Source organism: Carassius gibelio, chromosome B12 (assembly GCF_023724105.1).
Source record: "Carassius gibelio isolate Cgi1373 ecotype wild population from Czech Republic chromosome B12, carGib1.2-hapl.c, whole genome shotgun sequence".
NCBI lineage: Eukaryota > Metazoa > Chordata > Actinopteri > Cypriniformes > Cyprinidae > Carassius > Carassius gibelio.
The window spans coordinates 8,500,975-8,520,164 of NC_068407.1; the positions used below are offsets into that span (position 1 = coordinate 8,500,975).

Below are 19,190 nucleotides of genomic sequence, written 5' to 3' on the forward strand. Positions count from 1 at the left end.
TTGGTGACTCTTCATATGACGGATTATTCTATGGGTTGTGCCATTTCCATCTATGTGCACTCTATGTGTTCTAGGGTCTGCTCCCTCAGAGTGCCACTGTCACATATGGTTTCTAGGCCTGTCTAGTAAACAGCCTTCATGACCCCTTAGATATATTAGCATCCCTAAAATCCATGTTATGGTAAATGTGCATGCTAAGTCTCTGTGCACTTTCTAAAATCCACGCTGTGATGATGCACATCAGGCATTTTGCATTCTTTCTAAAATCCTGTATGGTAAGGGTTACGCGCTGCAGCTTTGTGCCCTTTCTTTGAGTTGGTGAGGGTGTAGCTACCAAGGGTCTGTTTAGACAGTTCCTTCAGTGAGCTTATGCAGAACAAATCGTAGCCCCTGGGTGACAGACCAAGACCTAGTTACTTCAAGGCGTTTGGACATATCCCCTTAAAAAAAAAATCTTCTTTTGATTCCAAGCCTTTGAGCTCTACCCTGGGTTGAGGAGGTCCTGCCCCTAACAGGCAAGATTCTGGGGTATGTAGCTCAGGCCTTTGGTCGAAGGGAATAATGTCACTGACACCTGCCAAACCATCCCAGGGGCAACTCCCTTAAGCTTGAGTAGAGTTGATACTTAGTGCCCACCTTTGTGCTTCTCATGCACTCCCCTCAGCATGGTGGTGTGGGTATACCATTCCCCATAGCACCCCCTAGAGGACGCTGTTCAAAGTTCCCTTCAAAGGGAATGTTTCAGGTTATGTAACCATGGTTCCCTGAGAAGGGAATGAGACACTGCGTCTGATTAGTATCATTTTAACAACACCTGATGGGTTACGGGGTGAATGCGACATTGCTTAAATCCCATTTAGCTTTAACAAATGACCTACGTTTGCCCCTTAATTATTTTCCTCTTCTTCTTGATTTTAAATCTTACACATTTTAAGTAGACTTAAGGCCTCTTCAGTTACATACATGTTTTTTTTTTTTCTCTGTTTTGAGAAGTCTACTAGTCACAACCTCAAGAAACCTTATGGGCAACTAAGTATTGCAGCAAATATTTAGTATAAAACATTGAAATGTTTCCAAGCATGTACCAGTGGTAACCTCACACAGCCATTTAGCTGGGAGGCTAAAAACTCCTATACAGTTTGAGTAAAAACATGCTGGCTGTTCTTCATCATCTCTTGGTCTCCTACAGTTCCGAGATGATGTCAGAGTCCTTGACAACAGAATGCGTGAGCAGGGATCAGCTGCAGAACAGGGAGGACTTATGAATAAACAATTGTCCAGGCCCTGCAGCTCTGAGGACTGTCAGCAAGAGCTGAGACACAGGCACAATAAGTACACGCCCAACTCAAGGTGAAGGTGATGCCTATTCTTCCTGCTGAATTCAGGGATGATTTTGACAAAGCACACTGGCCTTCAAACAACATTGCGAATGGACGGAATGAGAAATAGATCTAGTTAGGGAAGCAATCAGGCAACTTTGGGCATTATGCATTGAATTTTCCTTGCTACTTTGAAGCCTCTTAGCAGCAAAAGAACAGGACCACAGCATCAGGTGATAAAATACATTTATTGAAAATTGTGACAAATGTAAAAAAAAAAAAAACCGGACTTTGGGTCAGGTCAGAGCACATATCACATGTACTGACCAAAAAATGACTGCAGTTCATGAATTTGTTATAAATGACAGGTGGGTTGTGTGGGTGAAGATAAAGCACACACATGGTAAATCAGGCTGCTAGACAAATTTCATTTCCTCCATAGAATCAAGACAATGCCTAATAGTCTCCATGTGCTACACATCTGAAGAAAGCATGGGCTGGCTGGTGAAAGGCAATTTAAATTAATATGTTTATATAATTTAATGGTAAAACACTCTGGGGTCAATAGCCAATATTGATTTCATGCAAATTTCTATCTTGTGTAGTTGTAAATGCAACATGATCCCTGAGCTCACAAAGAAACCCACTATAAAAAAGGAATCTTGCAAATGTTTCACATTACTCTTTAGTTGGCATTCTGATTAAATAATAGCACATATTATTAAGAAAAAAATAAGACAAATACGATCACTTGGTACTTAAAAAATTATATTACCCTTTAAAAATTAAAATAGATATATGTAGCAATTGGCAGATTTCATGTGTTATCAAGTGTTTATCTCCATTTAAATTATGAATCAAATAGAATATGCACACTAAATCATATATTAAGTTTAAAAAAAGAAAGTTGCATCTGCGCCAATTTATATATTGTAAATTGGGTTTGCTGATTCAAAAAAAAATAAATGAAGAATAAATAGAGTTTAATAAATAAATCACATATTAGGTTCAATTAAAGCAAGAATGTTGTGTAAATTTGATACATTTCTTGAATCAAAATTCTGGTTATTTGCCCTCATGTTTCATTGAACTTATGTTATTTAGTGTTCAGATTCCATTTTATTCTTGATTTCCTCTTTTTGAATCAACGTGCCTAATTATTTACAATATGAGTTGGCATAGACAGATTTTTTCCCCTTTTTGTTTTCATTTACTCACTGCTTGTTTGACAGATGAGGTTCCATCAAGTTAAATCATACCATTTTTGTGAGCAAGGTGAGTTGGCACAGTGATATAAACTGTTAATGAGAAACCTTTCTTCTAATGTAGAAAGTGAAGCCCTCCATTTATTTATTTTTTGCCTCAGAATAAATAACCATGAGTGTTTACAATAAGCAAAGACACGTTCCTGTCGATCACATGAATATATGTAGCTATATGTAGCTCGTTAGGTATGTAAATGATTGCTTCCTACATTATGGTGTGCATGCTTTAATGCTTTAGTGCAACACAAGACTTTTGATCAATGCAAAACTGATACGTTCTGTAAGGCCATTGACTTGAACTGATCTGCGCATCTTTGCCAGTAATTAAATACTGTATGTGCATACATCACATGTGCAGTTCAAATGCATTCTGACTGGGCACCTCTCTTCATTATTTGTCACCATGGAAACACAGGGAGCCTATTTGTTTGCTGCTTTTATGTCTGGAGATGAAAAAAAAATGACAGCTTCGTTGTGACAACCACTCACCATTATCCACATAATCACAAACTACTTTGCACTTTCAGGTAGATTTCAGTTGCATTTTAATTATTAAACAGTTTGGCACCTATACTGTAACTCATATGTTCATTGATTAATCTTGAATTTCATTAGTGGTAATTCACAGTTTTCCTTTTAAAGTAAAAATCTAATTAAGTGCTGATGTTTTCACACTTGGCGATCCATTTAGCATTTTTTTGTTAGAAGGCTAAACACAAATGTGGGAGATTTTGGCTCTAGAACAGAGAACTTTTCTTGCACAAATAGAAATTTTGCTATCTATATACACACAAGCATGTTGTCACATGCAAATAGACACAAACACATGCACTCAGTACTTTCTCACCTACTAAACACACAGACATACACACACACATACACTCACACATCCACAATGACATAATTTCACATTATGTTACCATACCCCAAAACACGTGTACAAAAATCAGTTTGATTATTAAAAATCTTCCAAATTAAAATGTATGTCGTGATCTTTGCTGCCATATCAAAATGGCAAGGGTACAAACCAAATGGCGCTGGGATGAGACATGAGATGAAGTCTGAGAAGAGGTAACCAGAGGTTCAAATCTCTTTAAAGGGGAAGAGAAGGTATATGAGGGAGGTGAGAAAGGGGAAGTCACAGCAGAGGGACTACACAGTAGCTTAGCTCAAAGAAGAGAGGGCCTTTGGGTAACAGCCCTGGGACTACACAGTAGTTTAGTTCAGGCGAGAGAAACAGATTAGCACATCATTCACAGGCCTACACGGTTGTCTCGTTTTTCCAAGGTCCAGTCCTAATGTTACCTGTGGAATCAGAGGTAAGTACGTAGTCCTCATGCTGACTACTATTCCGACTCAGTGTCCCTCTCCGGCTGAGGGTGCCTTTCCTGCTAAGCGTGGCCTGGGAGCTCAACAGAGTGGCCTTCGGAGGGGTTGTATCCAAATGCAGCATGGTTTCGTCCTCTTTATCTGCCATTTTTGCACAACTGTACACCAGCGGACCCTTGTCAGGATCCTCCGCCTGGCAAGGGCTGACAAATGGGTCAGCTTTATGGCAGCATATGCTCGAGAATGGGTCTGCTTTAGCACAGCACATGTGTCTGTGGCATGAGAGCTGACTGTCCAAGAGTGCGCTGTGGCAGGAAAAGCTATCGTGAAGACCGTGCGAAGCCAAACTCTCAAAGTGAGGACTGGGACTGGGGCAGCGCAGCTGGTTGTCTGGGTGGGGGCTGTGACAAGAGAGTTGAGTGTCCAAGTGGGACGTGTGGCAGGTGAGAGGGTTGTCCAGGTGCACGCTGTGGGGGCTGTCCAGGTGGGAGCTATGCACACTGCCGTCCATGCTAGTGGAGGTCATGTGATAAGAATAGTCCCTGAGGCAGGGCCGAGGTCGGTTGAAGGAACGAGTCTTAGACCTGTCCTTCAGGCAGCTTTGCAGGGGAAGGGTTGGCCGGGGCAGTTCATCAGGGAGGGACTGTGGGCGAGTCGTGCTCCCGATTAAGGAAGAGGGGCTGTGAAGGGTGGCACAGCAGGTGCTCATGTGGTTCTGGGTGGAGGGCAGAGTATCCAATTTGCAGTGCGGCAAAGGGGAATGTAGGTGCGGAGAAAGCAAAGGTTTACCCAGGCAGGACGAGTCGACCTGGCAGTGGATTTGGTTCTGCCCGTGGGATGGTGTATGGCTGTGACTTTGAGTAGGAGGAGCAGCGTTCCCCGCCGGTTCTCCGTTGACCTCCAACTTTGGTTTGTTGGGGCAACAGGCCCACCACCGATGCCACACGTCGTCACGTTTTGCACAGTGCTGAATCAGCAGAAAAAGCCCCAATGTGACTGAAAACGCTCCGTATAAGCAGCTGAAGATCATGTCTAGAAAATGGCCCTGTGATACGGCCAATGCTCCGAAAACCCAGGTGGCCAGGAAGAGGAAGAGAGTAAAGGCGGTGGCTCTCAGCTGAGCTTTGAAAGAGTGTTCATTGGCCAGCATGGAGGCTGTGATGGCTGTGCAGCCTGTGTGATCGCCGTGCTCACCAGGTTCTCCGCTGACAGCGTGGCAATGGCCGATTTCAGCTACAGCTAGACGCTGTTGTTCTTCGGTCATGGCCTTGAGCTCATACTTGCGCTCAGGGTGCCGCTTTAGCTGCACAAATATCCATAGAAAGTAGATGCACATTACCAAGACCAAGAAGGCAGTGGGACCATAAAAGCCCCCAAGACTGGGCTCCCAGGCCATCCAACAGCTGCAACAGAGAGAGAGACAATGATTAAACTGACAGTGTCGATACCACTCTAGATCTAAATACAGAATCTCATGGTTACTATGGCACAAATTAAGATACATCTCCGGGAATCAGAGACATATTACAACGGACATCTAATTGGGCACTACCAGTAAATATGATACTTACTAAGGGGCGTCATCTCTGCTACCGTAGTTATCCAAGCTAACAGCAGCCGTAACGCCCACTATAATTAGAGGGATCCCACCACTGACCAGATAAAACCTGACAAGATGAGGGTAAAACCAATTTTATTTTGTCTGGAGATGTGAGATCTTTTTCCAAACAGCAAATACACTCCATACCAATTAAAATAAAAATATTACACTACTATGAAATGTTTGGGTCAATTAAAAAAAAAAAATTATATACAATGTTTCTGTTTTACTGTACTTTTGATTAATAAATACAGCTTTGGCAAGCACAAAAGACTTTGAATAACAAAGAAAAGAATCTTACTGATCCCAAACATTTGAATGGTAGTGTATATATATATTGTACCTACCAACTTATCTCTTTAATAAAAAATTAACTCTGTATTGAATAAGAACCACTATTGAATCAGAATTCTCAACCTTTAGTAAATTCATAATCTTTGTGCTTTGTACCTGAAGATAGTGGTTTTAGGGCGTGGTTGGTTGGGGGGGTCCCTGTCCTGAGGTATGGGTGGAGCCTTGGACACCTCCTTGCAAATATTCCTGGCAGTGAAGAGCAGCCATAGCATGCTAGAGAGGGAGGAGTAGTGCAAGATAATGCCAACCTGTCAACGAACAAGACGAAACATTAAACACTGAAAGCTCACTGGCACAGAAAACTAAAGCAGCAGCGTGTGTGTGTCTGCTTGAGGAAGGATGCACTGAGGGGGGGTTTAAGGTAATCCTCCTCAGAAAGTGAGGTCATACTGTTGTCCTCTTTGCTCCAATGCGCATACTGCATCCAATCAATCGACACATCCATTCATTCATATAGGATATATATGACGTTTATATGGGCACTAAATGTAAATTATATGCTGTGTATTACTGTCATGCTTCTTCAAAAACTGTACATGTATAAAAAGTGAACATGATTTATATATATATATATATATAGGACAAACTATCACATGAAAAAATAATGAGAAACCATATAATCAGAAACCAGACAGGTGTTTTTAATACACACACACACACACACACACACACATATAACTCATACACTGTTGTCATTTCCAGCTTGACACTGCAGTTAGGGCAAAATACTTCATACAGGTCTCAAAATCAACTTAATCTTTTCTCACGGCAAACATTTACACTCATCAAAACACATTGACCCTAAAAACAATAAAAACCTAGTAGCAGTACAAGACTATTACAGATTGCTACATCCACACAAAAGTTAAAGGGTTAAATGCATCCTTGTACAATAAAAGTATTGATTTCTTTGAAAATAAAAATCCGACTGACCCCAAACCCTTCAACAGTAGTGTATCTTGTATTTCAGGTTTTTTTTTTATTTTACAGAAAACAGCACTGGAATGCATATGGTATATACCACAAATTCTCAAACTAACAAAGATTAAAGTGTGCTTTCATTTCAGTTGCAAATGTTTCTTTTTGCATTAATCATTATACATATTTTGTGACATAATGAGAACATTTTATCACAAAAGTTCAACAAAATGTTCTGATTTAGATCTAATTTAGCTGCTTTTGTCATGGTATGACTCGTGCTTCCCTCCATCTGATGCCCACCACTTGGGCATGGGCCCATGCCTGCTTGTTTTGAAAGGGCACTGTACTGCACAACAAAATAAAGCATCTACATTTATCGATAAAATACAGTCATTGTCACACACACACACACAATTAGCACAGCTATGGAAACAATTTGTGTCAAATCGGCATAATTTGGCCACAAGCCCTCCTCTGTATCTAACTGTTAGTCCATCTCTGGCTACACAACTGGGGAAGTAATGCATGGCAGTGGTAAAATACATTATTGTCCCAATCAGTTGGCCAAATGATGGCATATTTCTCATCATTTGCTCTCTGTCTTCACCTGGCACATGCCTTCATTAGACATCATCTAGCAATGAAACACTACATTTTGTAGTTCGTAATTGCAGTTGTGGGGGCAGCTGTGGCCTAATGGTTAGAGAACCGGACTAGTTACCAGGTCGTTGGTTCGAGTCTTTTACAAAGCTCATCATTCTGAAAAGTGAGGTGTACACTGATTGGCCAGCTATCCAGTTCATTGTGGTTGGCCAAATTCCACAAGCGTGTGATGGAAATGTTGCACCCTTTAACATGACAAAAACAATAAAAACCCATTATAAACGAGGCATTTGTTGCATCAAGTGGGGACATAATTACTGATTATAATTACTTAAATTGTGTTTTTATAAGCTACATATCGCACTGTGTAAACATAAAACCATGTCTGAAGACACATCAAACAACAAGCTCTACTCTAGTCTACACTGCTCAACAGACTGTGAGTCAGAAGCATAAGACTGTCCTTGCAAAGTTGGAACTGCCCCACTTCATAGAAACAGACACCGGCATTGTAGGCTACTCTCACAGGAAACAGTCCTAGTTCTCTGCAAAATGCGCTGCACAGTGCACACATCTGAATTTTTGGGTTGAACTGTTCCAGAACAGTGTTGTTAATACAACTTAACCACTGATTTCTAGTTGTGTCCTCTTTTGGAAGGCCAAAAAAAGTAGTTTCGCTTTCACACAGAAACACAGCGTCTCCACAACATGGCGCTGGCTGCAACAGCGAGAATAAAAGTTATCCCTTTTTTCTTTCCGTGAACATTTGGCCGCCGTTATGCATATCTTCCCACATAGTGACGTAGACATGTGGGGGTGTGTTAGAACGAGCAAATTTAGGAGCGTGTGGCTGACTCTTAAATTTTATAAAGAATATCTCTTTGAATTTGAGACTTTAGTCTTTGCAACTTTACAGATTTTCTTTATGCACCATGCTTGTGACACTTCAATGAGAAAGGAAAATGTAAATCACATCATATGACACCTTTAATAATAACAGTGAGTGATAATATTTCCAAAGAAATTCTGTTAATTTAATAGATAACAAATATTGTATTCACCTGCTTTAGAAACATTGTGATAAATACAACTGATAGGGATTAGAAGTGAAAAGAGAAGACGGTTAAATTTTAAAGAATCGGTGTGAAAACAAACCTGAAACGAGACGTAATTCACGCAAATGAGAAAACAATCAGGAAGAAAATAATGCACCAGACTGAAGAGAGCTCTTAACAGAGATATTCTTGTTATACCATTGTAATATACCATTATAATTCTTGTAATACACATTAAAATACCAATAGTTATGTTATTCTCCTGACATCTGAAAACAAAATGTGCAGGTCATTCAGTCAAACTGATGGATTATTCGCAATGCAACCTTATGATTATAAATTAAAATCCCATGATTTAAAATGCATTAATCCCATGATTTAAAAGTTGGATACATTTAATTTTAACTACAAAAGCAAAGTTTGTCACGAATGAACAAACAAACAGGGTAGATTGATAAGCTGATATTTTGATCAATTGATATTCACAATTATAATATTTGTATGTCATAATTTGATATATTTTATCAAACGTCATTTTTCTTTTAATTCTTGATTAGTGTGACGAATATGACATTTATTGTCATTTAAACCATGCAGTATTTTACCTTCACCACCCCGGTGTATATATACTGTGTTTAGGCCGCGTCTCAAATTTATGCTCATTATGGCTTCAATCATAAATATGATGCTTTTAATCCTAAAGCATCACGGACAGTGAATCAACTGCTGTCATTAACTAAAACATGTTTAATAAGCGTGCAGCTATAAACATAATCCAATTAATCTAACTCACTGATCCAGGCTGGAAATTATCTGTGATGAAGAATAAGTAGCTACACTTTGAAAGGCCATAGTAATACTAGAACCCCAGTGCATTAGCCTCTCAACACTGGGCAGCCGTGCCAAACAAAGCCCTCTGTGCCTTAGTAAATGGCGACCATGCCAATTCGGGAGTCAAAGAGGCCATATGCTAGTAACTCTGAGCTGAGAGCCACACATGCAAGGCATGAATAATGTGGTTCACTCAGGCCAAAGAAACAGGGTAGAGAACTGGGAGACTTACCACTTGACAGATCACAGGGTACTTGATCTGGTTGATGCCTCCTGCAAACACCCCAAACGTCATGGCAGTGTGAAAGAGGAAGTTGAGGAGCATGTGCCATCCTTTCCTAGTGATTCGGATTATGCTGCAGAGACACATGCACACACTCATATCAGATGAAGAGACAGTTGCGCCATGAGTAATACATCAACAGCTAACTACTGAAGGGAACAAGTAACTGCCTTTGAAGCACAATGCTATGACTAAAGAATCTTTTTCACCCGTCTGCAAAGTGTCTCGAAGTAGAGCGGCTCACTAAATTTGGCACTGTCCCTCTAAGGTTAGAAGTGGCCCCTTCTTCACAGAGCAAACATTACTCACTGGAAATATCTGTGACAGTCAGGGGTGATGATACTATAAATATTGGCGGTCTGACTCAGGATCACAGCACTATGGTGGCAGTCTGTCCCAAAAACATTCCCTACTGTGACCTTCCAGTGTTAGTATTGGTGCTACAAATGGCATGTTGTGAGTAGAGGAAAACTGTAAACAATTTTTGCCTGAAGCAAACCGTTTAACAGTGCAAAAAGGCAGCATGGAATATATATATATATTTTACAAGATTTAATTACACATTAACACTCAATTTCATTGCTGAAATTCGGCTGCAAAAATACACTGGACCAAAACAAATATATTATATTATGCAAATATCTATGATGCCTATAGATATTTATCAACTGATGTTTATTCATTTCAAACTCATTTAAGCTTGAAATTAGGTTTCTTAATGTATCCATTTATACCAAAGCAATGATTTTCACACTGTGTCCTACGTGAAGTTTTTGAGTTTATACACACATTCCACACAAAAACACCATTGTCTGGTAACCAAAGTCTTCTAATAAGCATCCCCCAAATCCTACCTTTATTGGAATTCTTGTTTTTCTATAGAATTCTATTTTCAAATAAATAAAAAGAATATTTATGCATCTGTCAGACAACACTAATGTCATGGGATAGTAAGATTTAAAAATAAATAACCTATTTCAAATTGCTGTTCTGTGAATTCATTAAATAATCATGAAATAAAAATGTATTGCAGTTTCCACAGAAATATTAAGATGCACAACTTATTTTGTCATTTAGAATAAATAATACTTTGAGCACTAAATTAGAATAGTAGAATGATTTATGAAAGATAATGTGTCACTGAAGACTGGATTAATGGCTGCTGAAAAAATTCAGCTTTGCCATCACAGGAATACATTCAATATTTAAAATATAGTCAAACAAACAGCAGTTATTTTAAATTGTAACATTATTTAAAATATTTACTAATATAAAACAGCCTTGATGAGCATAAATGACTAACGACTTTTCAGATCTATGCTGTATTTAATAATTTATGCTACTACTGCAGCTTAATTGCAATAAAACACATACCTGTGGTGTACAATGTATGTCATGATAGAAATCAGCAGGCAGAGCAGCATCACTGCAGTGCAGGCGTACACCACTGGGTGCAAATAATCCCCTGGATATGGAGGAAAGGACAGCACCCTCTTTAAATCCTGTCAATAAAATCATGAGAAATAAAAGAACATGTCAAATTATAAAAACACAACAGCCTTTATTGCATATATGCATTAGCCTAATAGCATCAGTCTGCTTATTTGCTTAATTATGAATTTATTAATGCATATACTGTTAGTGTCTATCTCAGCTTCTAACATTTGCAGTCTCTTATTGGTAAAGAATGTGTGGCAGTACAGATGCACAACATGAATAAAGCTGTTGGATTTAAGAAACTGACCATTAAGACAGTTTTATCTGTCTAAATAAAAGAAAAGGGGCATGTTGGAGGAATAGACAGGAAGAAAGAGAAACAATACAAGAAGGGAGCGCTGTCCCTATGAGTCAAAGACTACACCCCCATACGCATCAATCTCTTTTAGTTTGTCTATTTTATCATCCAGCCCGAAGAGCCCTTTTGTTGTGTGCCTGAAGGGCTCCTTCCACTCTGGAAAGCAGCAACACAGATGTACATACATGTCTTTACACTCCAACAGACTGAATATGCTCTATGCTCCTAATTACAGCAGCTTATTTGGCTTAGTCTCCATCTTTAAATATGTGACAAATATGCAGACTTCATTTAACATTTCTTTCAATATCTGGAAAAAAAATCAGTACAATGCTATTATGTACAAGGTTGGCCATTTGAAATGTAAACGGTAGCTAACATATAAACGAAAAAGCAACATACATGTTGAAATTATCATAAAACAAAAAGTAAACATATCCCTAAAATCCTGAATTTAGCCAGTTAAAGAGATTTAGCCTTGCAGTGTTTTTTGCACTTTTTTGTCTTCCCAGAGTGCATGTCTGCTTCAATCCAAGGTGAGATCAGCACAATTGCTGCCCATTAATCAGTTTCCCATAAAATATCACTCAGCGACACATTATTGATCCTTTGACCTCAGTTCTTCATCAAAGATACCATACCTTTAATGCTTAAGACATCAAACCACTGCTGCACTGAAAGTTAATGCTGATTAATATCAACTCCTCTGGTGCCCCAAGCAGAGGAAGTAATTTCAAACAGTGTGCCCATGAAACGGTTATTAAGGCTTTGGGGTATACTATAGTCAGTGCTTTGTACTAAATACAGATCTTATCAGTGTCGCCTCACTACAGGAATTATCAGAATTTCACTCTGTAGTGTATATAGGCCTACGTAAAGGCAATATTTGTTACTCTTTTAGGATTTTTATTTGATATCAGCAGAGCCAACCAAAGCTATTGTAGGTGAACCAATGATTCACTTTTAAGAAATCTCAAAATATCTGGCAAAAATACAATCTTCCATTAGAGTTGGGTAAAAATAAACTCCAGTGGATATCTGTGGCAATTACACACTAGCATACACATTCACTCAGTTGCTCATTCACCCATCCATAGCAGTTTGATGAGAATGTGCCCACTCTTCAAGCTCTGTGACCAACCACCCCTTTGACTCACAGTTAACTGTTTTTTTTTTTCAGACAAGTTTGGGGTAAGATTTTTTAACCTTCTTATGCTTACAAGCATAAGAATTGCATTTATTTAATCAAAACACAGTAAAAAGATGAATACATTTAATGCATCCTAGCTAAATGAAATTATTAATTTATTAAAACACGTTTGAACTGTAGTTTATAGTATATGTATCTATCTACCAGTATGTATAAAATAATTGATTGAATAACATGACTGGAGCTGTTAAACTCACTTCTCATTTCCAGCTTGGTCTTATCCAATCAATATATGTATCAATCAATCGTTCTATCTGTCTAACACCTACCTAATCATTTTCAGGATATAAGCATTGGACCATCCATTTATTTACCGATTCAATTAATTGAATCATATGAATGGACCTGCTAACTTTAGGTCTTTGCCAATTAGCAAGCAAGTTGAAAAAAGTTCAGTGAATAAAAAGTGAGCTCTAAAGAGATGCCATTTCAGGTCTAAGCCAATGAGCATGCAGAGAGGAAGAGGATCATCACTGGCTCAGTAGGACCTGTTATCATTCTGCGCACTGACCCTCTTTCTTCCAGTAGTAACATTTCATGCCAGAAATGTAAATGCAATCACAATATCACAGACTTGCAAAAAGAAAGCTAACTATACTACGCAAAAGCAAAGAACTGATAAAACATGACTTCTAAAATATTGTTTTAAAATGTGTGCCACTTGGAGACAAATTCTAAGGAGTTTTGAGATGGTGATAATATGAAAACTGACAGATCCAATTCTGAAGCAAATGGAAGCAGTGACACAATGGGGAAGGACTGGCTGCTGTAACTAAGACACCATGCTTTCTCACTCAGACAGGCTGTGCTTGGATTCAATACGATTAGCGAAACAGCATAGGATTTTGCCCCTTAAATTGATTCAGGTACATCGTCCATTCATGAGCCAATGTGACTGACACATTTATCGTAGTCATATGAGGAAAGTGACATTTAATGAGGCACCAACCCACATGGGTTGGCTTTACACCAGGTTATTCTCTTCAGACTTATTTAAATATTGTGTGAGAAAGACAGATCCAACTGGTTATCCAGATAGACAAGTAAGCTGATGTTGCCAATTGTAAATTTGCTGTGTTCTGATTGACTGACGATCTGATCTGTTTGATTGGATCGTGGTGATCGCACTTATCGCACGTGCCTTTGAAGTGTTCTACAAAGCTAAAACCATTCAATCTCATAAAAACTATTAATATTATGTTCTAAAAAATGGTGTGATTTCTCCATATTTAGGTCTTTGATGCATCTTGAGCATTAAGAGTGTTCTTGGCTTCTCCTTCTCTGTGCCTCAGTGAGCATGCTTATCTTGGAGACAAAACTTGGTCAATCAGTCTGCTCCAGTGCACAGACTCATCTCTTCAACAGAATATGACTGCTTGGGTTTGTTGCAGGCATATCTTCATAAACATATAGCAACTATGCACACTTGCATACATGCACACAAATGTTGCAAACATACGTTGTGCAATATATAAAAGTCACGTGCATGTGCATCCAGAAGGCCTACAGGCTAGCATGCACACATGCTCTCTTTTTACTCTCTGTTACACACAGCACAAAACAAACAGCAGTAAAAGGCTCATTATATAATCATCTTTGTATTCTTTCAAAAAAAAAAGTTTAATATTCAAGATTTTGCTTCCGTATAAACAACTAAAATGAATTACCATGTGATCTATAATTAAACTGACTTCAGTATGCAATTAAGTTTTCCTCTGCAATGTTGGTGGTAGGGAGCTATGATCTTCACTGTAATTCTTGTGGAAAGTGTGCACTTGTGTGCGGTTAAAAAGAGCTGCTCTGCACACCCCTTGCACTTTCATGTCCTCTGTAATCTGAAAAAGCTCTTTTGCAAGGTCTAATGGATAATGTGGCACTCGGGAGAACTTTGTATTTTTACACGGCTCTCTGGAAAACTCGATTCATTCACAGCATTCAGATATTTTTATACACAGGCAATGCTTTACAACTGACCGCTCATCCACACTATCTATGTTTTCTATTTAACTTGTGTTATTTCTCTCCACAGTCTCAACAAGGCGGCTAATGAAAAAATCTATATTTAATGTGTGTTTATTTATTTATATCTATTAATACTTAAATATCTTCAGGGTGATCCTAATCACTTAATTACAAAAAGCGTAGAAGCTAAGGCACTAAATAGACACAAAGAAGACCTTGAATAAATAGAAGAAACAACTTGTTGCTTACTACATTTAAAAGCCTTTTGAGATCTACAGATGTATCTTGAGATGGTAGAGGTGGTAGGAAAATGGCCCCAGCAACCAAATCATAAATGTCCCGACTAGGGATGTAACGATCAACTGCGAGCTGGTTGAAAATCAATTCATACATGTGACAATTCAAATGAGTTGAGATGCTAAACAAATCGCGATTCAATTAGGGGTAGGAGTTTATATGAATGTCTTTCTGAGGGGAACTTACTGTCTTTAGAAAAGTTTAGATGGTATTTTTTCTTTTCATCTTGCTTCTATATAATGCATATTAAAGTTCATACAGTAAGTGCAACGCTGCTTTGTTTACAGCGGAAACCAAGGAAATGGTTGAAGAGCCACCTGCTTGCAGAGTGAAGAGTTTGCATCTTGGTAAGCTCATCTGCTGTTTCTTTTTCATGCAGATATTTTTAATGTAGTGTCACTCAGACCATTCTGATTTTACTTCAAGTTTCGAAATTATACAACCTAATTTAGATTAAAAACTGCTAATGTTGCATGTTCAACCCTCTATATTATTATTATTATTATTAGTAGTAGTAAATCACTTGCATATGTGACTAAATCTTCACTCAGGGTGACTAAATGATGTTTAATATTAGCGTTTGGCTAATAAATTCTCAGATTTTACTTGCCAGTGTGTGAGATGGAGGTTAAGTATAAGATAAGCAGAAATATATTTTCACTCACAGAACACTCTGACAGATCACTTCAGAGTTCTCTCTCAGTCAAGCGATCTGTGATTTTTCAGTTCATCTCCAAGAATGGGCAGCACACCTGTATTTTGTGTGCAGCAAACTAGTGTGAAGGTGCACAACTCACCATCACATTGCTTTTTTTCTCAAACACAAACAGAGAGACAGAGGGAAAGTGTCTTACATACCTTTCAGAATTTACGCGCTTTATGTAAACAATATTTTTTGTTGTTTTTTTTCCTGTCAAAATACTATGGTTTTTTGGTAGTGGGTGGAACTAATGAGCAAATGACAATCTCATTGACTGGCGCTAACCTATAATTGTTTTGGTTTCAGCAAATCAGTTTGAGTGAATGCACATAACTTGATTAATATTCATCAATCCAGCAACTCGTTAATCCTTAATGCGTTTTATATTGTTCTTATTGGTGGGATTTGTAGTATTATTATTAGTGCTGTCAAACGATTAATCGTGATTTATCAATTCTAAAATAAACATTTTTGTTTACATAAATGATGTGTGTGTACTGTGTATATTTATTATTAAATACACATACATGAAGTATATATTTTGATATTTTCATAAAGCATTAAATTTGAAAATAATAATACATCCCTAGTCCTGAACATGAACTGAATATTTTGTCCAAACTGCTGATGGTTTCGATACTTATTGGTCTTATTGGTGTCACTGTAGAGACTTTTTAATTCCCCTAAAGCCACATCTGTTCATGAGCTAGTTAAGATTAATATGTCTTGCCCTAAGTACCAAAAGTTTCAAATCTTGCTTGAATTGACTTTTTTATTATTATTATTATTAAAGGGACACTCAAGCCCTAAAATAGTCATATTATTTGGGTCCCCCTCGAAAATTAGATGTATCTCAAGGGGTATTCCCTTTAATAAAATTCTAATTTAAACTTATTTAGGTTCATAATCAGGGGGGCAACTAAAATTGGTTTACCTGATTAAATGTTTTAAAAAAATGCTGCAATACCTGTTTTCATCCACTTTCTGAACAGTATGTTTCAGTTTAGTTTTCTTTAAAGCTCGCCTTCCAAAAAGCCCAGTCTGCTCACATTGGTCAACCGGCCTCAGTCTGTTCTGACTCGTCTATTGAAAAACCATAATCAGTGAGTATAAAGTATAAAATTGTCAGTAGATGGACATGATGTAGCTAGGTTACGGAAATAATGTAAGAACTACAAATGAGGCATTTGAGATGTTTTCTATTGAAAAATTAACTCCCTTTGGGACAGATTTGTGCTTTGTTTATATGCACAAACAGCTATATTACACAGTACAGATAACATAATATAAAAAAGCTAATAGGTATTCTTTAAAAATAAAAATAAAATAAAATACATAACATCCGTTGATCAGTACACTACATTTTGTGCCAAACATGACCACCCTTTGATCAGCTTTGCGAAAAGAATAATACTTAATGTAGTGAACTTGTGTTTAAGGACAGGTAAGCGGATGGTTTAAAAAAAAAAACACTCAGAATGCTTTCATATATAACATTGAGGTGCTGAGAAAAGTATACGAAATGAGTCTTGTGATAAAAAGGAATAGATGTTATTTTCTCTATTACACCAGATGTACATACAAACAATGGCATTTCCCAGCATCGACACTGATCAAGGTCCTGTGTTTCACTGTTTTAATAGCTTGTTTGTTTACAAAGAATATAATCTTATCTTAATCTTTTCCTCTGTCTCCTTGCAATATGTCCCTGTTTTCAAAGCGAAACAACGCCCTTGCTAAGATCTATGTTCTTAAATTATTAGATCAAGGCAATTCCCAACACCGTCACTGACTGTAGGCCTAGTTGGTTCTGGTCTCTGTCCTTGGTGCTTAAAACAGATAAAGCGCTAAAGGCACTCTCCATGGTGCTGCTGTGATCTTACGTGTCTTTTCTGTATGGTGGAAAGGGGGAAAAATGCTTTTGCCTGGTTGGCTGATACCAGTGACCTGATTGGCTGGATATCTGAAAAGAAGAAGCGTCATACAGCCAATGTAGACGTCATAACGCACACAATTAAAACCTCTATCCACGTCATTCAGCCGCGAGTATACTTTGGTGCTGTCATAGATAAAGACAGTGTAATCGGAAAACAAAGCAAAATCGCCTTTGCCTCAGGAATAACCAAGGCCATGGACACGCCACAGCCCCTTGTGATGATTAGCTGACAATGACAATTGATATTCATTGCACGCGCTCTCCAGCTTCCAGAGCCACCAGTGCGGTTACCCTCTGACTAAATCCCTTCTAAACAATCTCTTCCTTTTTCAGAGATTCAAAGGCATCGACTACTCGTAACTGAATAAAGTTCATTTAACAGTGCAGCGATGTTAAGCAAGCGTCTGGCACTGCAACAAATTGACCCTCTTTCTCTGCCATTGAAAAACGCAACGATAATCTATGGTGCGATGCCATTGTGAGGCATTTCGGTAATTTCATATATCACTTCGGAGATCAATGCTAATGCCCAGTGCTAATGCCCAAACTCTCAACCTACTGGCATTGGTATTACACAGAAAAGTAACTGATTTAAATCATCACCGAATTTTTTTTTTTTTTTTTTTTTTTTTTTTTTTTTTTTTTTTTGTGGATTACACAGGAAGAGAGACCAAAGTTTTACCTTATAACATGAACTGTCCTAACTTGTAATTAAAAATATAAATGAGGTACTTTAAATCACTCACCATCAGATCAGCAAAGTTAGGGTCCAGCTTTAGTGCAATAGGATCAAGTATCACAGTCGGTTATGATGTGGCCATCTGGCGCGTGGCCCTTGTGCACGCGGAGAGAAACGGCATTCCGACAGGCGCTGAGGGGGGGTCATTCTCCAGCAGGAGAGGCTGCAGAACATCCGAGAAAAAAGCAAGAAATAAAGCGAACGTCACCATGAACCCTTTCCTCGTTGAAAGTCAGCTCAGAATTGACGAGCTTCAGTCATTTGCGGCGATTTCCGTCGGGCACGTGCGCATTTGCCGTGACGTAAGTCTTTAGAAATATCACTGGTGAAATGTTAAAGCACAGGCATTCGAGAAAAAACAATAGTGCGACCTTTTCACAACGTAAGCAGTGTAAATATGGTTTTAAAACAGTCTTACTGTAATCTGAGAGCCATAAAAACGATTTAACACCCTAGTGTCTCCAAAATCGTAATCCTATGATGAGCAAACAAAGCCAACACCCCTTACCTTATTCCAAAATGGCACACTCAAGAAATCCATCAGAAAATGTTTTTAGATGAACGCAGGACACATGAATTCATGAGCTACCCTATGTCGTGAATATCACTCACCGTATCAGAAATAGATATAGGATACTATCTGAACGTAACATTCACCTCATAGACCTATCCTTACCTATTTTTAAGAGAGCAACTGGTGTCGTACCCCATCTTTACGTCCCATTATCTGATAGACTTGACGAGCGTGAGCGCATGTAATAGGCTACAGGCTTCTCCATCTATAAGGAAGGCAAATATCAGGTCTTGGGATTTGAACCGAGAACCGAGGAACCGGTTCCATTTTTCAAACCAAATAGCGTAACCAAATGATTTAAATGACGCTCGGTTCCATTGACTGCTCTCGAATCTTCTTTTTTCCGCCGGTGCAGAAGGAAAACCGTGGTCAAATACTCTCTGTTTCCCGTACTACCTTGCACCGCAACACCGCCAA

The 19,190-nt window shown here is 38.4% G+C and overlaps 1 protein-coding gene across 2 annotated transcripts; it reads right to left on the reverse strand.

Annotated features, from left to right (window-relative positions):
* Positions 1-1,548: 1,548 nt before the first annotated feature.
* adgra1a (adhesion G protein-coupled receptor A1a) lies at positions 1,549-19,190 on the reverse strand. Of its 2 annotated transcripts, XM_052570815.1 has the most exons (7): positions 18,876-19,190; positions 18,207-18,362; positions 10,935-11,062; positions 9,510-9,633; positions 5,964-6,115; positions 5,485-5,580; positions 1,549-5,316 (listed from the first exon to the last, which is right to left on the reverse strand). In XM_052570815.1, exons 2-7 carry the CDS (start codon positions 18,207-18,209, stop codon positions 3,846-3,848), a joined length of 1,974 nt encoding a protein of 657 aa, XP_052426775.1. In that variant the 5' UTR covers positions 18,210-18,362; positions 18,876-19,190; the 3' UTR covers positions 1,549-3,845. The 2 variants fall into 2 exon arrangements, with proteins under 2 accessions (XP_052426775.1, XP_052426776.1); XM_052570816.1 differs by lacking the exon at positions 18,876-19,190 and having other exon boundaries at positions 18,207-18,851.